Below are 26,124 nucleotides of genomic sequence, written 5' to 3'. Positions count from 1 at the left end.
GTTAAACTTATACTGGGTAGACAAAAATTCAGGTACTTGAATGAGTGTGAAGTAGACAAGTTAACTCGACAATCTTTTCTAAATTAAGGAGTCTGAAAAGAGCTTAAAGAAAACTCCTCTTGGAGGAACAAGTGGTATGAGGGATAGCAATTGGTACCAGTGATGATGGAACTACTCATGACATAATGAGGACAAGAGACTTGCTAATAGGACCACTCATCACAGGGGCTCCTCCAAGAAAGGGTAAAACACCAAGTAAAAGTGGATGTTAGGCCAAACAGATGACGATGATGGAAGAGATAAACCAAGGCCCAAACTACAAAAATAGGCTGATAAAATGTGGAAATCACAAGGGATAAAGTGTGGAATCTTCTTGGGGTATGGCCAGAAAAGAGATGAAGAAGAGGACATGAGGCTGAGATTTTAAGGCATGGCGAGTCAGAAGGACGGATTCCAAAAAGAAGATAAAATGACTGCATGGACACCAAAACAGCGAGGAGGTGCTAACTAGGGTATCCATAAGCGGGTAAGCTCTACCACCAAGCTATGACATGCATAAAGGAAGTGGCAAAAGTTGCTACTTGATGGGGTCAGACCTAAGGCATAAAAATGGTGCTGACAGTCAAAATTCAATATCGGCAAAAAATGATCTACCCTGATATGCCAAGTTCAAGAGAAATGCACCTAAGGTCCAACAAATGTCCCAATAAAAACACCACCCTATCATGTAAAAACCATCCAAAAAGACTTGACCCATGGTTAAATCACATAATGAAAGAAATAAAAAAGGATGAGGAGAAAAAAGAGTCCCGAGTTTGGAAAAAGTCAATCAGGCTCAAGGACTAAGGGTCACTGATCTAGAGTGTTAAAATAGGCTGATAACACCATCCAAAGGACAACCTCTTTCACAACAACATTGTGCAATCTTGAAGCATAATCTTTCAAGTCCTTACTACTTATGCTTGCTCACTATGACCAAAGTTGACTCTTGCTTGCCTCCATTGTGCATTGTGAAGTTTTGGTGGACAGTCGAGCCTCCTCCTGATCACTGCTAAAGACAAAAACACAATTCATTGCTCATGTCCATCAATCACTGTGCATTGCACAGTTATAGTGCTTAGTCTTGCCACTCCTACCAACTAAAACCCATCACATTGCAATTACTTCTCTTGTCATGCCACCTATTTTGCACTGCCCAGTTCTAGTAGACAGTGAGGTCATCCCTCGATCCCTGTGAAGCTCAATTGTGCAATCCATACTCCATCTTACCTAAGCACTACACATTGCACAGTCACAGTCAGTAGTATCTCAACCCTTGTCTCCTAGACTTGCCCACTACACAAAAGCTCTGCCAATCCTCTCCTATAGATCACTGCATAATACCTTCTCTCTCTCTTCCTTGGGTAGCTTCAACCCTCAAGCCTGTAGTCATTGTCCGTGGTACATCACACACACGCTTGTCTTTTCCTCTTTACCTAGTGCAATGCACATTTTTAGTGCACAATCTCCCACTTATTACCTCCAGTAACTATGCATTGCACCGAAGGGAGCCTCTCCCTCATAGTCCTTGCACAGACCCATCATAGTCAGTGTTTTCCATGAGCAAGCAATGGGAGAATAGATGATTTACAGATTAATGTTATCTTGTCATGAGTGAAATTATTTTACATGTGCCACCAATTTAACATGGCAAGGTGATTTTCAAGGAAACCATCAAGGATATGCTACAAGAGAGCACTTGCAAAGAAGGAGTAAAAGGAAGAACCGTCATAAAGGATATGAAGGAATGTTCGACCATGACAAATAAATGGCATCTCATGTTGACATGTAAGGTTCCAACAATGATACAAACCCTTTGGAGGGGGAAGATGGAGTACAAGCAAAGGACTATCATGAATAATTAAATACATAGTAGAAGAGAGAAGAGTTTGACCATTTTGCACAATGAAGTCTTATGTCATTGTCTCAAACTATCACCACAAAATTCATATATTTCATTGTATTTTTCCACATCATTTGTGGAATTTAATTATGTAGTTTCCAAAAAATGAGAAAATGTAAAATGTGTGGAAGCCCAAGGGTCCCACATTGGATGTGAAAAGTCACTAGACATTCTAAAGTCATGTAGAAGCTCAAAGGTCACATAAGAATTCAAAAATTAATAGTAGGAGCTCAAGACCCATGACGGAGGTCAAGAGTCACATGGGAGGTGGAATGTCACCTCATTTGTTATAAAAACACCCTCATAGCTCAAAAAATAGGACTTTCGGCTTTTCACCTTGGCTTCTATAGATTGGCATAGGAGAGAAGATCTTTCTTTGGAGGAGGAAGTGGTGACTTAATGTTCCACTATTGGGGCTAGTGTTGCATCGTTGTAGTCGCGTATTTTGGGACTCTCACTTAATATATGAATATCTTTGAGCCGACACAATTGCATGCATATGTTGTGAATAATTGTAAGACTATTATTTCATTCTTGGCAATGTATTTTTATGTTAACATATACTAATGAAAGTGAACTATTTTATCGGCCTCGGTATGCATCTCCTTGAATGTGCATTATTATCATCATTTTTATCTTGTGAAATACTTTGCAAGTTAATCAACGATTCTTTCCATGCTCTTGTCTCTCTTTTAGGATAGTACTATTACTTTTCTTCTAGAGGCTCACTCTCTGTTTTCCTTTCTATGAAAGTACCTTATACGTTGTAACTGTATTCCTCAAAGTGTCAACTTGCTTGTTTCAAAGATTGATTGCATAATCACTTATGTTGATAATTACAGCCAAGGAAAATCCCTAAGAATAATGGTGGTTGGGCCTATTATCTAGATAGGGATCCTCTTACAAATGGTGTGGGGTCTAGTTGGGACTTCATACCAGGGAGACCCCCTTTGTTTGCAGATTTCTAGCACCGTCAACAATTGGCACTAGAAGGAGTTTCAAATGACAAGTTAAGACCATGAAGTTTGTTTTGAATCTATCATCTTAAATGGCTTCTTCTCGTATCATAATCTTGGGATTCTTTCTAATATAGAAAATCTTAAAGTCCTCGTTGAGATAATTCATGACTTGTCACTTTTGAAGTTTAATGACAAGGGTTAAACATCTATAGCTAAGCATACACTTTAGTTTCTTATGTTTTGTGATTTTCATAAAGTGAATTGTGAAGATGATGCTTGTAAATTATTCACCCTCACACTTGAAGGTTGTGTTAAACAATGGTGTCATACCTTACCATCTGCTTCAATTCATTCATTTGAACAACTCTTCGATGAGCTTCGTCAAGCCTTTGGCAGGTATAATTATCGAAATGTGTATAAGAGGATTAATTTGCTTCAGATGGAATCTAACGAATCATTAGAAGATTTTTCTAGATAGGTTTCTTCACCTTTGCTATGAATTTTCCAAGGAAGATGTGGATTGGGATTTTATGAATGAAAAGTTTAATTACTTAGTTCATATTTCTTTAGAACCATCTGAATCTAAATCTTTTACGAGTCTCCCATCTTATCTTGGTCTCAGGACACTTAAAATTTCAAAGGAGGAATATACTCTCCCTTTTGTTCCTTCTCCTCCTCCTTCTTCATTACCAAATAAAGTGGTCTCTTGTGCTAATGTTGGAGTTGGGAAATATAAAGATTGAATTGTTGATCCATTTATCCCACCTTCATATCCTTTCCATGATCAAGATCCTGTCGAGAAGAAATTTGAACTTTTTGATAAATCCATGGAGCCCGAGGTGAAGAATGATCCCTTGATCCCTCCAAATATCATTAATTTGCATAATTACAATCTAGAATCTAATATGATTGAAAGTATTTCTTCTTCGAGGGATACCTTTCATCCTCTCTCATTTGCAACTCATGACCCTTTGTAACACAATTCACTTAACCAATCTACATCACCAGTAATTGCTCCAGATACTGTCAATTCTCAATATGTTGGTTCACATGGTAATCAAGTATAGGTGCAATAGGATGAATATGCCTCTAATCTCACCTCTCTTTTATCAATTCCTCTATGTCAAGATGATGTTTCTACATTGTTTGTTCATCAAGAATCATAACATCTAGGCGATCAATGAAGTGGGATTGAATTCCTTAACCAAAATGAAGCCTTGGACAAACATCACCATGACATCAATGACTCCATTACTATATATGGTTATGAATTCCCAAGTACATTGTATGATCTCTACTTTTCATAAAAAGACTTCGATTTTCAAAGCTTTGATCTCTAATTTGATTTGATTATAGAAGAATTTATTCCTCGACACACCAACCCTTGTGTCGAAATGTGTATGGTGAATGAACAAATATATCATGTTTTTCTCATTTGCCTTCCGATGAATTAAATATGAAGTCCACGAAAGGTGATAAGGTTTCCATAATGGAGAAGATGATGTGGTAATCATTGAACACCTTTGTTACAATTTCGGTAATCTATTCGGTGATGTTGAGACATCCAATGAGATTGTAGATTCTAACAGTTTTCATTTGCTGAATAATGATTCTGCTCGAACAATAATGATAGTTGTATTCACACAAACGATGATTTGACCATACCCTCAAAATTTAATCATTCAACATTTGAAAGTTCAGGGACTTACCAAGAATTCAAGGCACCTCAACTCTAGTTGATGGTCATGTCAGGATCTTGTATTCCTGATGAGAACTTTGAACTAGGTAAAATGAGAATTCATTGGATCTAAGCTCACTCCTAAAGTACTTCCAATGTTTTCAAGTTAATCTTATTAATCCTCAAGATAGAGATAAAAATTCGTATTTGGATAATTCTTCTTTCTGCAAATCCCTTGCATCTAATGTGGGTTTGGAATGACTATCTTTAATGAATGTACATAGATTTGAAGCCTATAATTATAATTATCGAGAAAAAGGTTATCATAGAATGAAAGAATTCTCCTTATCAAACTCTTCCATGAATGATCAACCCCTGATCTTTCTTCTGTATGTTATGATGTTAATCATTTTCTCTAGCACAATCAATCATTTTGAACATCATTTAATGCTTTAATGATTTAATGGATAAAACCCCAATGGTGACAGGGATACTAGATATAATTTCACATATCCTTCTAACCTCTTGTCAGCTTGTTATTCTAATTGATTTCCAAGATTTACAATGCCAGCAATTGTTTCTAATTCCCCTAGCTTTCATATTACTGGTCTGGTATGGAATGGGACAGAAAGGATATTGATCAAGAATCAAGAATATTATATGTCAAGCCACCAATCTGATCATAACACTGGGTCTAACAACCGCATTCAAATTATTATTTTCCCACTAGTGTATCTTATAATAGTTTTTTTACATCGATTGATATTGTTGAACCCATTGATTATAATGATTTATCATTTCACTGTCCACATTCCTGTCAAACAGTTGAGGCTCTTCAGCCTTTGCTAATGGTTATGTCGGGTCCTCACTTTTTTGATAAGGTTTTTGAATGAGATTAGGCTATTTTTTCTTTGTAATATTCCCCCCCATGATTCAAATGCGTTGCCTGAAAATTCATATTTCCAATAGTTTCAAGGTTTTCAAAAGGATTGTTTTGAATTCCTTGATCAAATCTACAATTGGCTAGAAACATATTACTTAGCAAGTTTTGTCATTAATAATAAGTGTTGATCTTTCCTGGTCTTCGCTAAGAATGACAACACAAATGAAGGTACATTCATGAGAAGGTTTCCAAGTTTGTATGATTTTTGTTCTAATTGAAAAGGTAAGATTGCAAGTTGGTTAAAGCTAGTTGTTATGCCACATATTTCTTCTAGTAGGCAAGACCTTCAATTTCTTGTGCAAATTATTCATGATCATATCTGTCTTTTTGCACATTGAATTATATTGGTACTAATTGCCTGCATCTTTGTACTTGCAGGTCGGGAGTAGCTTCTATGGTTGCATTGGAAATCTCACTTCACTTAGCCCTGACCTTCTAGCTAGTTAAACTAGGAGTAGGCCTAGTTTCATTTAGCTTCTCTTTTGCATTGCATTGACCCTACACCTTTTTTCCCGATTTAGTCTTTGCATTTGTTTTGTTTTTTTTCTTGCATGTTGCTTTTCATTTCAGTTATACACTTGTTTTCTTTTCCTACATTTACTTTTCTTGTTGTTTCATGTCTTTCCTTTTGTGTTTGGTTTAATAAGACCAAGCATGAACGCTTATTTTAACTAGCTCAACAAACAATGTGGCAAAGCTTTGAAAGGGCTTTCTAAAACACCTCAATGCTTTCTTGGCTTTTGGTTCCTCTTCTTTGCTTGGGTTTGATATATTTAATATCTATGATGTTTGAATGAAAAATACGATTCATTCGAATGGAAAGCTATAAGTAGAACCATGATGCCTGTACCTATTTTAGGATCTTCATTCCTTGACTTGATGTTATAATTGAATGGTGTTTTTCATACCAATCCAATCAAGTAGAGAAGTGAAAGGAGAAAATTAAGACCAAGCATATTAATTTCAGAGGTATGTAACAGTTTCTGAAGGAATAACCTCTCTTGCTCTCTAATCAATAAACTGTCGTGGATATTCCACTGGATAGTGTGTTACAACAAATCTAATAATATTATATTAAAACTCTAAAAATTATACATTATTACAGTTCATTAAACTTAAAGCTTTGTGGATTTAACTGTAATTAGTGCATGCATGTGAATAGAAAGTATTCAAAAAAGTATAGAATGACAAAATAAGCTCACATACACATAAGACACAAGATATGCTCTCTAGGGAGCCCTTTCAGGAGAAAACCCAGCTGGAAGGTGAGGCGCATCGTTGTCTTTCTCTGTCTAGAAATATGGCTGTAAATACAAAGAAGTAATGCTTGTGGCCCGTGGGCTGCTACAGTGCCTTGCATGTTGCTTTTCATTTCAGTTATAAACTTTTTGTTTTCCTACTTTTAATTTTCTTGTTGTGTCATGTCTTTTCTTTTGAGTTTGGTTTAATAAGACCATGCATGAACACTTATTTTAACTAGGTCAACAAACAATGTGGCAAAGCTTTGAAAGGGCTTGATGAAACACCTCAATGCTTTCTTAGCTTTTGGTCCCTCTTTTGTTCTTGGGTTTGATATATTTAATATCTATGATGTTTGGATGAAAAATACGATTCATTTGAATGGAAAGATATAAGTAGAACCATGATGCCTGTACCTATTTTAGGATCTTCATTCCTTGACTCGGCGTTATTGAATGGTGTTTTTCATACCAATCCAATCAAGTAGAGAAGTGAAAGGAGAAAATTAAGACCAAGCATATTAATTTCAGAGGTATATGACATTCTCTGAAGGAATGACCTCTCTTGCTCTCTAATCAGTAAATTGTCAAGGATATTCCACTAGATAGTTTGTTACAACAAATCTAATAATATTATATTAAAACTCTGAAAATTATACACTATTATAGTTCATTAAACTTAAAGCTTTGTGGATTTAACTATAATTAGTGCATCCATGTGAATAGAAAGTATTCAAAAAAGTAGAGAATGACAAAATAAGCTCACACACACATAAGACACAATATATGCTCTCTGGGAAGCCCTTTCAGGAGAAAACCTAGCTGGAAGGTGAGGCCGCATTGCTCTCTTTCTCTGTCAGGAAATATGGCTGCAAGTACAAAGAAGTAATGCTTGTAGCCCATGGGCTGCTACGATGCATAGACCCTCTCTGTGTGCACTACCTCCTATCTATCCTGGCTATATTTTCTCAGCTATGGAACAAAATTCTCTGGAAAGAATGGAATGCCTCTTCCTCCGAGTGGCTCGGTTATAACACAGCTCGATAGCCTACTAGTGGTTAAGTTTGACTACATCAACTCTTAAGTAGAGTTACAAAATAGACTCTTCTAGAGTCTTTTAAATCACAAACACATGGCTAGCCCCTTTTCCATGAATAATGGTGCCTGACCCAGCATCCTCCCAAACTATATGTGTGAAAACAGGAAGGTCAACTTCTGAGTCGCATAACGTTTGCATACAGACTCCGATTAACGTGCTTCTTACGTCGTTGGAAAGGTATTTGTGTGTAGAATAGCATAACATGGTGTGGTGCAGAAGAGACAAAGTTTCACCCCCAAAAACGTCATTTGATGCCCCAAAACACTCCCAGAAGGTTTTAGACCTCGTTTGACCAAACTGGGTCCCATCGATAAAAAATAGCACTGTGAGTTGATTCCCCCACTTTTTCCACTCTAAATGCATCCAGATGGATGAAAAACAATATAATGATCTAATTTGGATCGCACCTACCCATTTTGGGAGGCTTTTCGTCCCCAAAAGATTTTACTGAATGAGGTGAGGTAATTTTTCCTCCACCTTCTCTGTAGTGTACCATTTATCTTTGTGTGGAACTTGTCCCTTCAACCCAATCTTCCAAAGGTCATGCTGCCTCTATCTTGTAGTTCTAGACATCTTCTGCAAAATTGTATCTTCTGTCAACTTTGCCTAAACATCTGGTGCCAAATCCTCTGTAGAAGGTAGGACATGTTCTTCTTCCTAATCTAGCATGGAAGGCTCATAGAGTTGCAAATTCTCTACATTCACAACTAAGTAATTACGCATATATGGTGGTAAACTGAGTATATATGAATTCTCACCCACCTTTTCAAATATCTCAATGGGACCATACCTTAGAGCCTTAATTTTCTTACCAGGCCCCTGCAACCTCTCCTTGTTCAACTGTAGACATACTCTATCTCCCACCTTGAATGATTTCTCTATTCTGTGATGATCATGGTTGGCCTTATACTTCTGCTGTGACTTCTGTTGTTATCACCAAAAATTGATCATCTAGCCTTAATCTACTAGATGGATCAAAGTACACCATGTAAAACAATTTTACCATAGTAAAATTGCTTTCACTGTGAGAAATTACTTAATAAACCACATTTGTCAAGCCATTTATAATTAAACCCATGAAAAATAATTAAATAAATCACTATTTATTTAATTTTCTTCTACGAATAATTAATTAAACCATTGTTTAATTAATTGTCACATTTGACCCACTTAGGAAAAATAAATAGATAAATCATTATTTTTCTTATTTTTCTCATAAGAACAATTAATTAATCACTAATTAGTTATTAGTCCTTGTCACGGTTGACTAAATACCCTAGGAATACTTAAATAAATCATTAATTTTTATTATTCCTTAACCATATTTTTTGAGATGATAAATAAATCATTTATTTATTTATTATTTCTAAATAAAAGTTTAAATACTTTTTTCCCTCCAAACCAAATATAATAAAATATTCCAAATTGTTAATTCTAGAATGAGGTTAATAATATTTTATTTATTGCTCATTATTCGAGGATAACCTAATATTTTATTATAAATAGAAGGGCTTTCCATTAGTTCTTCACTTTCGATTATTTTCATTGTTGCACTCACTATTGCAGCTCTGATTATTATCATTGTCGCACACCATTTTCTTTTTGATTTGAGTTTTCAATGAGCTAAAACATTTTGTTTGCTGGGATTTACACATTATAGAAGAGAGGGACTCTACAAAAGCTGAAGACATTGAGAATCGCCAAGAACTTATCCCATCGAGGGGGACTGGTAACATTATATGTTCTGTTCACAGGTGTTGTTTAATAAAAAATATTCTTTATATATCTGGTTTCCATTGGATTATTGGAGTTATTTGCGCTTATTTTACTATTCCATTTGGCTGTTTAACTATGTTTGTGGCATAGATCAAGGCTTTGGCAGGTTTTGTTTCTATCGTTTGTTGCAGATCTACACTGTTTAACAACCTTTTGTATTGTTAGGGTTGTTTGTCATCCATAGCCTAAAGTAGTTTATTTTTGTACACATTCAAGAAGAATTCTACATAACAAATTGGCGACTCCACTAGAGAATTTATAATTTTCGCTAACAAATTGGCAACTCCATTGCATTTTTAATTCTGATTCTGAAACATGGGTGACCTTCAATTTTTCAGCTTAGGGTTTTTCTTTTTTTAGTCTCTTAATGTTGTTTACTAGCTTTCTAACCCCAGATCTGTCAAATTTCTAACATCCATAAGTTTTCTGGTCATTTTCGTAGGTCACAAGAACCAGCCATGACAGAGACAACAAATTTTTCTGAGACTTTCCACCTGAGAACTAAGGTCCAGAAATCGCACTTTTCTGCCCCAAAAGTGCAATCTGGAGGTTTAGAGCACACTTTCTAGACTAAAAAGTGTGATATCCCCCTAAACAGGTCAGTACTTGCGATTATAGCTTTTCTAGGGATTTTTCTAATCTGTTTCTGGGTTTTGCAGAGCGTTGTCCGCTGGGTTGGTGGAGCACTGTCTTAGGTTGCCCCTTCACCATCTTACACCTATGCACCGTCGAGCGCTCCAGCCCCTCAGTGATGCAAGAGCATTAGCTCGAAACTATCATTGTATTGTAGTAGACATAGGGGGTCTTGTGTTTTCAAGGAAGTTGGATTCCTATGTATGTAATTATTAATGTTTTGACAGGTTAATTAGATAAGTGTGAGGATATTTGTAAATGTCGTCGAATGAAGGAGAACATGAGTGATTAATGATGTTGAAAGAGCTAGAAATCAATTGAAAGTCTTGGACTAGAAAGCGGTTTCAAGATTTGAGGAGCTAGAGAGGACGCTTAGGGATAAGTAGGAGTTAAAAGTGGACTATTGAGGAGTTAGTTCAGCAGATTAAGGATCTGAACTAGAATTAGTTCAACAGAACCTTTTTGTATAAAAGTAAGCCTAAAAGGCGAGAACGAGTTAGTTAGTCAGTAGTTAGAGAAGTAGCTAGAGAGTAGCTAGTGAGTCAAAGAGTCGGATTGTAAGCCTACGGGCAGGAGAAGAAAGGCCACTGACCAGAAAATCAAGCCAGAGAGAGACTCTTGTGTAAATACTCGTTTATTAATACAAACAACTCGATTCAGAGTTTGTACAATGTGTACTGTGTAATTGAATTATAATCTGTGTGTGGCTAGAGTGTTTCTACGTAACTTATGTTGCAGGTGCAGAACAGAGGTGAAATATAGAGAAGCGTAATAGAAAAAATTCCAGCTATGGTTGGGTAAAAGTTGTTGAGGTAGCTCCACAGTTACGATTGTGGGTAGAGTTGTCTTAGAGATAACAATTCCAGCAAAAGGAGTGTTGGGTAGAATTGTTAGTCAGCGAATGGTTCGAGGAGAGAACCATAGAGTTTGTGTTACACATTGACAGTACAAAAGAAAGCTTTTAGTACTACAGTGAAGGGGGAGGAGCATAAAGGTACGAATGGAGTTAAATTAAGGAGAGAACTTGTGATGGAACAACGAAGGGCCAGAAACTTGAAGAAGCGAAAGCATTGAAAACATTAAAGAATTGGCGTAGAAAACCAAGTGAAGAGAGGAGCGAAGAATGGAAGTGTTGATGCACAGTAGCCATCGAAAATAGAAGATCAACGGATGAGATTTCTTTGTGATGAGCGGCCATGATTAAGTCATTAGATAGAGCTAAAAATGGATGGTGGAGATTCAATCTAAGTACTGACGAAAGGAGATAGATGAGAATCAATCTGGACCGTAGGATTTAAAGGCCTTGTCATCCAATGGATATCGAGCCGTAAGTTGATCTGGCATTAATCGTAAGGGTGAACCCGAAAAGGCGTTAAGCCTCGCATAAGTATTCCACCCGACATTGTTGTGGACCGTCAGATCAAGCGGATCTTGATCAACAGTTATAAAGCGTCAGTTTGATTTGTTGATCGGGAAGAAGTACAGTCGTCGGATCGAGATGGAGATCGATGGGTGGAGAACGATCGCGTTAAAGATTTGTGGAGAAGGCGGACCCAGAAAGTTATAGGCGCAACATTAATTTATTTGAAGTCCAGCTGTGATCGCATATCGCATGCAAAAGGCGACGAAGGCACGTAATGATTTGATGCAATAGTGTGATAGTTGTTGATCTGGGTGAAAGAAATAAATGGTGGGGAAGGTTGTCGCATATTGCAAGTCTAAAGCTCTGAAGGTATACTCTATTCAGTTATAAGGGTTAAGAAAGGATTAACCAGGGTTATATATGTGAGGGATTAAGGATTGGGTTGAGTTTAATGAAGAGTTAAGTTATAAAGTTTCGATAGGGAGACTAATGAAGGGTTAGACTATGGGAAGTCTAATGAAATGTTTCCGCTTGAAGATTAAATGAAGGACCTTAACCTTAGCTTATGAAGGTTTTACCAAGGTCGTCATAGGAATTCCTCGTAGAAAGAAAATATGCTTACTATATGCATACTATGGGTATAGCGGGGTATTATCCCTACGTCATTTTTGGTATCAGAGCCAGTTAAAGCTATTTTTTATTAAAGCAGAATTGTGCAAAATACAAGTGTGATTACAAAAGAAAGAGGAGATCAGGTTATTTGAATTTGATAAGTAGAAGACATGAGATAAGATGAGGGTAAGTGATATTCTTAAGAAGAGATTGCAGAAGCATAAGGAAAACACAGTGATGTTTGTTCCTTGAGGAAAGTGGAGATTCACTCAAATGTGAAGAATGGATGGAGACTGCTTGTGAAGCCATGCAGTGGCAGTGAACCTGAAGAATCCAATTGAAGGTTGGACAGAGAGGATAAGAGTATTCTTAGAAGGAAACTAAGAAGAAAGCTTTTGAAAGCTTGGGAATGATCTTTGGTTTAAATGAAATTGATATGCAGTTGATAGCAAAGGAAGGTGAGAAGATAGCAAAAACCTAGAGCAAGGAGTGCTCAATTGATTCCAGAGAAAAGAACCAGAGAAATGCTAAAAGACTGAGTTCAGAAGGGAGAAGCTTAGTAAGGCATATGTAGCAACAAGGAGACTTGTTATTGTAGAGGTAGTGTTGCAACTCACAAATGAAATTCCACAAAGGATGTGGGTAGAATTGCTAAAGGATTAAGAAAGCTGGAAAGATTTTATAAGTGAAAGATGAGGTGGTCAGAACCTAGTACTTGATTTGTGATTGAAGTACAAGAGGACACTTGTGTTCTTAGAAGAGGCAAATGAGTTGAAGCCTAGAAGGAGCAGAGAGAAGTGCTCAAAGAGGTTCCAGAGAATAGAAAACCAAGTGCTTACCAAAAGACTAAATACAGATGAAAGCTTGGTGAGGTAAGTGGCAGCAGGGAGGACTTGCTATTGCAGTGGATTTAATGCAGCTCATAGTAAATGAGTGAGGAACTCATGAAGATGGAGAAGAAGATGACTACTAATAGTCATAACAGAGGTAACAGAGGTTCTGAAGAAGACCACAACAGAAGAAAAGTGAAGAAGGAAGATGCCAAGGTAAATGGAAAGAGGATGAGTCAAGAGGAACGTGACAAGGGGATCGCAGAGTTAAAAGAACAACTCGATGCATTAAGAAGGATACTGGAGGAAAGCCAAAGACAAGGTGGGGCCTTGAGGAAAAAGGCAAGAATTGATCTAAGTTACAGAGAAGACTACAACTGAGGCAAGTGAAGAGCCTAGTGTATGAATTGTAGTAGTTATAACCCCCTTAATGGTGGGGCAGCTCATCATCCACTAGGGGTTGGGGCATATAAGGCTACCGTTTTAATGATGTGATAGGGAAACATTGGCCCATGGAACTAAGTGATGGCCATAATGATAAGGGGAAGAACTCATGTTTGGTTTTTGTCAACATGTTAATTTTAATGTCTCGGCTATCTTTTGCATTTTTATAATTTTATCTCTTTTTTTCTTGTTTGTGGCCATTTTATGCTCTATCTTTTTCTTTTATTTGAATCAACCACGCAGGGCAATGTTTCTAGGCCTGACACATCTATGTAGAAAAGGGGAGGGGGTGTGCTAAATCCTAGTGTACCCACGATCAAGTGGACTTGAAGCAGGAAGGTGGAATAAGGGATCGTAATATACAAAGGGGAGTGATAACTATGGTTGGGATAGATGGGACACAATATCAATCATGGATTCCTAAGTAGTGCCCCTTTCCAAAGACATAAGCCGTTAGAGGTTGTCTCGCTAGACTACAATAGAATGTTAACCCCCCATTTAAGGTGAGGAAACAAGAATATGGCCAATACCCTTATTTTTTTCATGTCACCCCACAATCCATGCCAAATGCTCAAAATACAAGCACGCATAAGCACCTCAATAAAAAATGAAGAAATTACCTTTTGAGAAAAATCCCACCTTTCAACATGTGATCCTAATATATGGGCGAGGGGACATATGAATGATGCAAGTGGTGTATATATGACTGGCACATCACATTGGCTACTAGGTGGTTCTCAATAGTTGTTGGTTGCAGGTTGGATAAGATGAATATGAGAAAATATCCTCCTATGGGTCACCCGCTTTTGGTGGGTAACAAGGCCAATTTAGAGAGTGTTGTGATCACAATCAAGAGTTGGAAGGGGCAATTGGAAAGGCCAAGGTAAGCCTCACTTCACCTCCATAATTTTAAAAAATTAAAAATATTTATTTCCAAAATTCTATTAATAAATATCCAAAAATAAAAAAATTAGATAATACAAAAACTAAAAAATAATTTACTAGCTTGAGCCTAAATTCATATTTATAGCTAGTTTTGGCACCTAAATTTTGTTCTAAAGGTTTATCTAATTGATCCAAGGACAATACAGTTGCTTGTACGATGTAGGAAAGGTTGATTTTGCATGTCTTAATAACAATTTACAACAACAATTTCACATGGTAAGTGAATCCCTTTCAAGCTTGTTTTGAGATTGAAGGCATATCTCATCAAACCCTTCCAATTTCCTCACTTCCAGGATTTATATGAACATTATTTGAAGTGAAAATTTAATTTATATCTTGCTGTGGTGGAAATAAAAATATCGAGTAATAGAAATCTGAGTTTTCACTCTTGTGTGGATGTGAACCCCCTAAAACTATGTAAAATTTCATATTAAAACATCTCTCTTCTTACTTGTTGGTTTGAAGTGCTTAAAGGTTCATTTGGTTAAAAATTCAATAATCTGACACTTCCAACCCATAGCCACTCTTACTACTCAGTGGTTTGAAATGCTTAATTCATTCCATTCATAATTCAATACCCTAACACTTGCAACCCATAGCCACATTCATCTTGATCATTTTAGGGCTTGAGTTAGGGCTTGAGTATGGCCCTAAAGTAGGCTATAGCTTGCCAGATTTAGCATTTTTATGCACATTTTCAAGTCTGAAGGTTCCTAATAGCAAGCCATATCTTCCTCTCTAGCCACATACCAAGAGTAATATCAAGGTATTTTATCCTAGTATTGGTAAGAATTATTCACACTAAATTCTTGTGCTTTTCCAAGGTTTATTCTTTCACTTATTGAGTTTTTTCTTTGCTAGTATGCATTATTTTGAGATTAACAAATTTTCTTTGTTTATGTCATACCATCTAGTTGTACCTTAACAAAAATATTAATATTTTCTATAGAAGGACCCCAACAAAATTAAAGCTATGCTGAAATGAAAATTTCTCAAAACCTTGAACAATATTAGATAATTCTTAGGATTTGATGGCTATTATTGTATGCTTGTTAAGAATTATGATCAAATAGCAACACCTCTAACAACATTATTAGATAAGGAGTCATTTTCCTGGACTCAAGAAGTAAGCAAACTTTTTGAAACGCTTAAGGAGGTTATGTGTATGACTCATGTCCTTGCCACATTTGACTTCACAAAACCTTTATTATAGGGTATGATGCCACAAGTTGTGACATTGGTGTATATTTAATGTAAGAAGGACGTACCCTTGCCTCTAAAAGTAGCCAATTTTAGGGAAATAACCTACCCAAACCCATATATGAAAAATAAACATTGGCTAGACTATATATAGATTAAAAATGGCACCCTTAACCAATAAAAAGTCACCTTAAACTAAAGATATATCATGATAGTTTTAAGTACTTATTAGAAAATTAATTATCTTCAAAAGAGAAAAAATAATGGGTTACAGACATGCCAATTTATCACTTTGAAACCATATAGAAAGAGGAAAACATAACCCGGTGAAAAATTCACTTTCAAGGAAAGAAGACGAAAGAAAGGTTTTATTGTACGATTTATTTTCCATAATTTGATTGGGTTAAAGAAGCAAGGACAGAATGGAAAACGATTAGAAGATATGCAAGATAATTAATAACTACAAGAGGACGTAGGTGTATTAGAAAAAAATATTTTGAACAATGATTTGTTGTGGTATCAAGGTCTCCTATATTTTTGTAAAAATTCCCAACTCAAACAAAAGGTCCTTTCGGAATTAAATACTTCTCCTATAGGGGGACATTCATGGTTCCTAAAAACATTCCATAAGATCAAGAAGGATTTTTTCAAGGAAGGTTTAAAATTGATGTGGAAAAGTTTGTGGTCGAATGTGTGGCTTGCCAACAAAAAAAGGGAGAGAAGACAAAGCCCAAAGGCCCCCCACAATCATTAACTATACCAAGTCAACCTTCGGCTGAGGTTTCAATGGAATTTATTATAGATTTTATTCAAATTCTAATACAAGAATCCCATCTTCATAATAGTGGATCAACTTTTAAAGTATGGTGATTTTTTCTCTCTTTCTCATCCTTTTAAAGCAAGTACAGTAGCCACAACACTCATGGAAACAATTCAAAACCTACATGGAATCCCCAAGATTATCATATGTGATAAAGATCCAATTTTTACTTGAAATTTTTGGATTGAATTTATTTCTTGTTAAGGTACGCAATTGGTTCATAGCTCATTTTACAATCATCAATCCAAATGTAAAGCTGAAATTTTGAACAAGTGTATAGAAGGATATCTTCGTTGATTTGTATTTGATAAACAAACACATTAGGTCAAGTAGTTACCCTTGACAGAATGATGGTAAAATGTATTCTTTTATTCTTAATAAAAAATGTCCCCATTAATGGCATTTTATGGACATCATCCTCCATCTATCCCATCACCCATGGAAGTGAATGCAAAGGTTCAAGTAGAGAGGACTACACTGAGCACCAACAAGAGGTTCTAGCACAACTTGGTTATACCACAAAGTGGGATGAAACAAGAAGTAGATCAAAATCACAGTGAAAGGGAATTTAGTGTGTAATTGGTTGCTTTTGGTGCTACACCCATACAAATGGATATCCCTCAAGAAACAATGGATGGACAACAAATTCACACCAAAGTATTATTGTCCCTCTAAGGTGTTGTAGAGGATTGCAAATATTGATTACATATTAGAGTTTCCTCCATCTTCACATGTACAATTATTCTTCCATATTTCTTGCATAAATAAAGTAACTAGTGACAAAATCCTAGCTAAAACTATTTAATCAAAGGTTAACAAAGAATGGAAAATAACAATAAAATAGAACCAATCCTTGAAATGAGGGATAATGAAATGGAGCATTTATTAAGCACCTCATCAAGTGGAAGAGGAAGCTGAAACATATAAGATAATTTAGTCATGCAGAAACACCCATAATAAATCAAGTGATGAGGACAATGTTTATTTGAATGGGAGGGGCATGCTAATCGCTAAACAAAGTCCCATGATAATGATAAAGCACCATGTAGAGACCTAGATAGTGAGTTATATTTCTTTGTTATATTAGTACATTGTTGCATGAACACTTTAATTGTAACCGTAGCATTTGTTTTCTATATATATATATATATATATATATATATATATATATATATATATATATGGAGAGAGAGAGAGAGACACACACACACACACACACTAAGCATACCAAGTTTAGAATTCATCTCATCTTATTCTTGTAATTTGTTCACTTGTAAAAAAATGTTTCCTCATTGAAAGGATTTATCTTTCATTCTTATATCTACTTCTCAAGGTGTGGAGCTTCTTCTGTTTATAATTTCTATCCATTTGGGTATTTTTTTCTAATAGAATGGATTTTACCAAAAGAGTAACTTGGATTTGGAAGGTTAATGACACATGCATTGTAGACATTTCTTATTTTAAGGGATGGTGACGAAGTAAGAAGAATTATCTTAATGGAGGGATATATGGGATGTCAATACTTTATCTTGGAAGAACTAGTGGTGCATTTCTTAAAAGGTTTTCTTGTCTACAAACTATAATATATTTATGGATATTATTAATCGTATTCCACATGAGGACCTCTTTACAAAGAATATAGACATGACTAGCCATTCTTGGGGTTGGCTCTGTGTTATATTCTTTCCATGACTAGTAACATGCGTGGGGAGTTCACATGGGGGGCGTTAGCTCCCCCTCTTGAAGGGTTTCAGGGGGGCGGTAGCCCCATTGCATGGAGTCCAAGGTACAACCCAAGAAAACATTTTGGACCCTATATTAGGTGCGCGAACCTACCTATGGTTTTGTGCATGGGCTTTCCACATGGTTTTAGGCATGATGGTTTTTTGCCCATGGTATTTTGTACATCTGATCAAGTGAACTAAGGTTATGTTCTAATCTAGTGTTAATGGATTGGGGTTTATGAATGCTTCGACATGTATATATATATAGTGTAACATTGAAAGGAATATAATGAAAAATCAATCTGGTAGACCCAGTTTTGGGATCCGGGGGGAAATCTCCGTGTATCTCTGTTTTATGTTTTATGTTCTTGCCCCTGTTTATTTTTTGTCTTTTAGAATTTGTATGCAGGTAATTTCTATACACGGTTAAAACCTACATTTGGTATGAGAGTTGTTTCGGCTTCAAGGGGACACCTTTGCTGCTGAAGGGTTTTTGTTTGCGCCTGTGCAAGACCCTATTCACAGGGAGACCTGTGGGATCAATTCTTGCGATGAAAGAAGATAGTGAGCAATGGAAAGATAAAGATAGAGAAATTTAATGGTCAGAGGTTTGATTTGTGGAAACTCAAGATGGAGGATCTGCTCGTGGACAAAAATCAGTGAATCGGGGTAGATCTGGGTACTAAACCAACGACAATGTCAGATGAAGACTGGGTGAAGTTGGATCGGAAAGCAAAAAGCACAATATGGTTGTGTATCTCAGATTCAGAATTGTTTAATGTATCAAGGGAAGCTACGGTGAAGGCTTTATGGGACAAGTTAGGGACTTTCTACCAATCTAAGTCTCTGGTGAACAAAATCTTCCTACAGAAAAAGTTGTATAACCTTAGGATGAAGGATGGAGACTTGGTGATAGAGCATCCGAGCTCCTTTAATACTGTGGTAAGTTATTTTTTATCTATTGATATTAAAATTTCAGATGAAGATAAGTGCATCAATTTGTTATGTTCTCTACCAAATTCGTGGGATAGTCTAGTTGTTGTAATAAGTAGCAATACAACTACCTTGAAGTTTGATGAAATAGATTCATCCTTGTTGTCAGAGGAGATAGTTAGTTTTCCCATGGGTGCTAAGAGGGAGAAAGAGATATTAGATCTTGTGCATAGTGATGTGTTTGGACCTCTGTCAGTTCCATAACTAGGTAAGTTGTGTACTATGTATAATTTATAGATGACTTAAGGAATACATGCATATATTTCCTTATAAAAAAATCTGAAATCTTTGACAAGTTTAGAGAATTTAAGGCCTTATAAAAAAATCTGAAATCTTTGACAAGTTTAGAGAATTTAAGGCTCTGGTGGAAAACCAGAGAGAGGAGAAGATAAAGGTGCTGAGGACAGATAATGGTGGAGAGTTCTGCAAAAAGGAATTTGAAGTGTGGTATAGCATGGCAGAAGACTACTCTATACACACCTCAACAAAACGAAGTTGTAGAAAGAATGAACAGGATGTTGATGGAAAAATCAAGAAGCATGCTCAGTTGTGTCGGGTTAGGACAAGAATTCTAGGCAGAGACAGTGGAGACTGCATGTTACTTGGTTAATAGATCACCTTCATCAACGTTGGAGGTTAGGAATCCACATGAGTTATGCACTGGTAAGAAACCCTCTCTTTCACATATGATAGGATTTGGCTGTGATGCATATGTACATATTCAAAAGGAGAAAAAAACCAAGTTAGAGAGTAAATCTGAAAGGTGCATTATTATTGAGTATAGGGATGGTTTAAAAGAGTATAACCTTTGGAACCCAAAAACAAGGAAGGTTGTTTACAGTCGAGATATGATGTTTAGAGAGGTGAAATATGTTATTAAACATGAAGTCCTACCAAAGGAACCTTAGAAGATAGAATTTAGGCTAAAGCAGAAAGAATCAGACTCTACAATAGAATAGGAACCAAAAGATGAAGAGTCACAAACTCTAGCTGTGAGAAGATCAGTTCGAGAAAGAAGACAGCCATTAAGGTATAGTCCATCTACTTTCTATTCAAATTTTTCTTTATATATTACTAATGATGATCCCAAAATTTTCAAGGAGGCAGTAGATTGGGAGGATGGAAAACTTTGGAAAAAGGCCATGGTTGATGAAATGACGTCTTTGGACCGAAATTAGGCTTCGGATTTGGTGGAGTTATCGGTTGAAAAGGAACCCATTGGAAGCAAATGGGTGCTTAAAAAGAAGATGAATGCAAAAGGCAAGGTGGAGAAACACAAAGCTAGATTAGTAGCAAAAGGTTATTCCCAAGTGCCAAGAATTGATTTCGGTGATATTTTTTCTGTTATTGCCAAAGTAGCTTCTATTAGATTACTTTTATCTGTTGTTGTTGCTTTTGATTTTGAGATAGAACAAGTGGATGTGAAGACAACATTTCTTCATGGGGATCTGAAAGAAGAGATCTACATGAAGCAACCTGAAGGCCTTGCGATGAAGGGTAAAAAAGAACTGGTATGTAGGTTAAAAAAGTCTCTATATGGATTAAAATAGTCACCAAGGATGTGGTATCATAAATTTAATACATATATATGGGGACTCGACTTTATACGAAGTAAAGCAGATCATCGTGTGTATTTTAAATTAATTGGTGACCATGTTATTTATTTGGTCTTATATGTGGATGATATCTTGCTGATTGGAAATAACAAAGAAATTATCCAAAATTTGAAGACCCAATTGTCGTCCAAATTCGACATGAAAGATCTGGGTGTTGCAAACTATATTTTGGGCGTGGAAATTAAACAATATCGGGAAAAGGGGAAACTCTGGTTAAACCAGAGGAAGTATGTCGAAACAATATTATAGAGGTTTAATATGCAGGATAGTAAACTGGTGAAGGTTCCTATTCCTATAGGTTTAAAGTTATTTGTTGAATAGTGTCCCCAGACACAAGAAGAGGAAGAGCACATGTCCCGTGTTCCATATGCAAGTGCAGTCAGTAGCCTAACGTATGCAATGGTCTGTACTAGACCAAACATTACACATGCAGTAGGAGTATTGAGCAGGTTTATGTCAGAACTAGGGAAGGAGCATTTGACAGCAGTGAAGCAGGTTTTTAGGTATTTGCATGGCACTAGTGATTATGGTTTGTGCTACCAAAGAAGGCCAGGATTGGACAGAGTTTTGGATATTCGTGGTTTTTTTGATGTAGACTAAGCTGGAGATCTATATCAGAGAAGATCTACAAGTGGGTATGCGTTTAACCTATTTGGAGGAGCATTCAGTTGGATGAGAAAAAGACAGTCTGTAGTGACACTTTCAACTAAAGAGGCAGAATACATCACAGCCACTCATGCAAGCAAAGAAGCAGTTTGGTTGCAGATATTGTGTTCAGGTATGATATTTGTACAGTGAGCTATAAGGATAGACTATGATAATGAAAGTGCAATTTTCTTGCAAGAACACATTTTATTATTAAAAAACAAAGCACATTGATGTTCAATATCACTTTGTAAGGCATATGGTTGAGGACAAAAAGGTGTTGCTAATAAAAGTGGACTCTTTGAAGAATGTTGCAGATACATTGACAAAGTCTGTGAGCTCTTATAAGTTTTCTTAGTGTAGAGAAACAATGGGCATTGCAGGGATGGACCAATGACTAAGTTCTCATGTGACCCCGTGTGTGGAAAAAAACAAGTGGGAGAATGTTTGGTGTGTATAATATTCTTTCCACAACTAGTCACACACATGGGAGGGTCACATGGGGGGCGACAATGCAGGGGAGCCCCCTGTCGGGGAGTTTCAGAGGGGCAATAGTCCCCTTGCACAGGGTCCGAGGCAGTGATGTTGGAATTTTTTTGGACCCTATATTAGGTGGGAAAACCTACCTATTGTTTTGTACATGGTTTTGGGCATGATGGTTTTTTTCCCATGGTATTTTGGAAGATACCTAAGTCTTTGTTTCACTCTTAACGCTCAAGAATTATCTCAAAACTTTGTTATAATTATACTTTAGAGAATAAGATTAACTCCTTTTTTTCTTTTTCTTTTTTGTCAATTCCAAAAAGAAAAAATATATATGCAATTGTTAAATAAAGACTTTATAAGAATTAAAGATCATATAAAATTATATACAAATATTCCAATTTTATTATTTATTATTTTTTTTATTTTTTTTAAATGAAACTACTTTATACACATTCTTTATCCAGATTCTTTAATATAAATAAATGTTTACAAGTATAACATATAGTTTTACGTAAATACAAAATATATTTCAATTAGAGGATATAAATTGGTAACTGAAGAATATCCCTCAAAATCTCTCGTATACGAGAGATTTACGAATTTTAGTCTGGAGATTTACGAATTTTAGTCATGGAGACAGCGGATATCAGAAAATATGAGTAGACGGCTCGTCAAACTAAATAAGTCAATGAATTTTCCTTTTGTGTGTTGTTTAAACTCCCATACCCCATGGATATGTGAGGAGGCAACTCGTGAAACTAAGTGAGTATTGAAATAATGAAATAATGAATTGTTTTTTGGATGTTATTTAATCTCCGAAACCCTATGAACAGAGCAAAAAAAATTAAAAATATCTTTATGACCATAACTTAAACTTTTATCTTATGTTTAAGTGATACATCATCAACCAACCATTTAATTATGTAAATTGTAAATCCTCAAAATACTTTCTACGAAAGAGGGGAGAGAGTAACCATAAGCCATGGGTATTACCTTCCATTTAAGTTGATCAATTTCATCCACTAGCATTTTAGTCTGACATACCAAACAAGAAACACCAATTAATTAAATGATGAAAGCTCTCCATCATGAGACGAGAATAACACACGCTAATATCAACGTAAGTGCCATCCCATTATAACAACCAGTCGAGCTCGTATATGCTTCAATCCTCGGTCAGCTTGGCTCTCCAGCTGATTTAATTCCTTCATTGAACATGATTCCAGATCCTCCCCCACAATCTTTCTACACGAAATTAGAAGAAAAATTGTTAAACGGTTACAATATGAAATACAATATTCAATATCAACGGATAAATTGATTATGAAACAGAAACTGTACCTTTGTGTTGATTCAAGGATACTGATTTTTTCTTTCTTATCTGCGAGTTCCAGGTTTAAATCCTGTACACAGAAATATGATCATAAAAACTCTTAGTCATTGAATATTCAGAGGTATGCCAAACCCATATATGCTTTTAAATACGGTGCTCAAAGATGAAGATGACTCGAAAAAATATCCAAATTTACATTCTTTTCAAAAAGTAATTCAGTTCGTATAATTTTTATATAGTAGTATTTCTTTGACGATGTATTTGTTAAAACAACTATAACTATCGTATTTCCCTTTTTCTACACAAATGTAAGATAAATTTACAGTGTAAATGTCAATTCTTTTAATCCAGTAGCTTTTTTGGAATTTCCATTTTACATACCATTTTGTAGGTTGCAGAACAGAAAATGTTGAAAAGGCAGTAAAATGAACTCACTGTGAAAATCATATACATTATTCATATGTTTGGTAGATATGCGCTGAATTCTTTGTAGATACTTTCTTCTGACGTTTTCTTGGGGCAGGACAGAAACCGAGGCTGTGGGATTTCAAGGGGCGACCCTTTTTCCAATTTGTAGGGTCTGATGCAGAAGGCCCTATGGAAGTTTTGGCCAATTATAAGACATAGGGGTTATGGATAATTTTATAACTTTTAGCCAATTACCAGACTAATAGGGGTTATGGATAGTTTTATAGATAATTTTATACAGGGGTTATGGATAGTTTTATAATTTTTAATCAATTACAAGACTTATAGAGATTATGGATAGTTTTATATAGCGGTTATGGATAGTTTTATAAATACATACATGGTGTTGAATTAATAAAATAAGGTTTTTAATCATAAATTTTATTTAAATTATAGATATATTATTAGTTTATTTGCTTGATGATGATGAAGATGGGTAACTCTAATGAGACCAAACTTTGGTCTATAGGACTTAAAAAATGAATTATTTAGTTGTATTCACAATTTTATTCTTATGCTCAAAATTTTATTCCTCTGCGAAGCCTCATTATTGCAACAAATCTAATATGTGTTGTAAGATAAGCACTCTAAGGGGAAGTGATTTTCATCCTCAAAGTTACTGATGGCAGAATCTTTCCATCCATGGTGTTTTAGGGAGAGAGAGTTAGTTATAATCTTGGCTATATTAATTTTCTTCTTTGAGCTAATTAAAACAAAGAGATGCTTTTGATGTTCTAGGGCGGGATTGATGACCTCCTCATAATATCCTAATTTTCTTTTACCTACTAAATCTTTCTCACACCACATTTTTTCTTTGAATTTAGAAGTGTTATTAATGTTTTGCAATGCAACATTCTCATGGATCTCTCAATGGTATAAGGAGAATTGGATAGGGTATGTTGCTTTTAATTTTGAGGTTATACCTTATAAAGCTTCTGGATTTGTTAAATCTTTCTCGAGGATTCTCGATAACGGAGTGACTAAAGTTTCAAAGAGGAACTTCTTTCTATCCCACATTACCAAGTTTGTGGTTTTACAATTATTTTCAAGACCAAAATAAGTTTTCCATCCCCATTAATCCTTTTTTCAATGCTATAGTTCGAGTTTGAGATTGTGATGAATATCAATTCCTAATTACTTGTAGGAAGACACTTCCTCAAGTTACTATTGTCATACATAAAATTAGCGTAAGTGTCCTTGGATTTGATAATAATAACTTTTGTTTTGTTAGTGTTAATTGTTAAAATATATTTTTAATTAAATTTATAGATTAATATTTCTTTTTAATTAAATTTTGAAAATCTATAATTATCTAGTATTTGTTTTTTAATAAATAATTTAAATTTTTGTATCACACATTTATAAATTTTTAAAATAATATATAAATATATATATTTTTTAATTTATCTAATTTTGTATTATATGGACCATTCTAGAACTTCAAAATTTTCCAAATTAAATTTGAACAATTTTTAATGGTTTACCAAATGTAATATATATACTAGCACAACCACATTAGTAAATATAATTGATATTTTCTACCACAAACACATTAATTAATATAAATCATAACTTAATTTTCAATCATGTATATATCTATCCACATAATTTAATAATTATTTATTAATATTAATATTAAATCACACTAATATAATATTAAATTGTATTATATTATTTATATTAAAAATATTAATATGATTATTAATATTAATATTGAACATTTTTATTAATACTAATCCTAATATTAAAACCTATCATTGATATTAATTAATAAACCTGGCATTTTTAATATTAATTAATAAACCAATCATTGTTTGAACGCCTGTCCAGGCACGCACTAAAAGTCTCATCAATATATATCCATCTCTTAAGTTGTTGCCTTAATTCTTTAACATTCATTTACATTCAGGTATATGTGAGGATATTAACCGCTCTGGCTAGAGTCAGCAGGTAATAAATCTCATTCGATAAAGTTATTGTTCAATCTGTGGCTGAAGCTGTGTGTATAAATTGCAACTTTTAATAATGAAATGGCAAGCTTTGAGTATTAACTGTTTTCTCTGATTTGGTATCACACTGAGGGCGGTTGTGTGTTGTGTTAAGTGTTCTCCTCTCAGAGGATTGCAGTAGTGAAGAGAGTCTGCAGGTTTGAAAAGTGTCTGCAGACAGTATGGTTTTAGGGGAGTGTCTTGCTGTTAAGGAGTAGCTGCAAATATTGCAAGTGTTGTTGTGATCGTTGGGTCTGCTATTCTTCTGAAGCTAGTCTGGCTCAGCATTAGAAAGAGCTGTCCAAATGCTTGTGAGAGATCACCAGTTTCGTGAAGGAGCAATCTGCAAGCCTCTTGTATTGAGTGTTCTGCAAAGAGTCTGTGTTGTT

The 26,124-nt window shown here is 35.3% G+C and overlaps 1 protein-coding gene across 3 annotated transcripts in view; it reads right to left on the bottom strand.

The window, feature by feature from the left end:
- The window catches only part of LOC149212067 (truncated transcription factor CAULIFLOWER A-like), a 350,643-nt gene that overhangs the window by 133,144 nt on the left and 191,375 nt on the right, over positions 1 to 26,124 (bottom strand). For all 3 annotated transcript variants that reach the window (XM_089391689.1, XM_089391690.1, XM_089391688.1), the window contains 3 exons: positions 23,288 to 23,349; positions 23,092 to 23,191; positions 22,940 to 22,981 (listed from right to left, as the gene is read on the bottom strand). In XM_089391689.1, the coding sequence (XP_089247815.1) occupies positions 22,940 to 22,981; positions 23,092 to 23,191; positions 23,288 to 23,349 (204 nt within the window). The remainder of the gene's footprint in view (positions 1 to 22,939; positions 22,982 to 23,091; positions 23,192 to 23,287; positions 23,350 to 26,124) is intronic.

This window comes from Pinus tabuliformis, chromosome 1_1 (genome assembly GCF_031772625.1).
Source record: "Pinus tabuliformis cultivar Carrire ecotype Pingquan chromosome 1_1, CPIR1, whole genome shotgun sequence".
Lineage (NCBI taxonomy): Eukaryota > Viridiplantae > Streptophyta > Pinopsida > Pinales > Pinaceae > Pinus > Pinus tabuliformis.
Note: the sequence above shows the minus strand (reverse complement) of the source record. Positions and strands in the feature narration are given on the sequence as shown.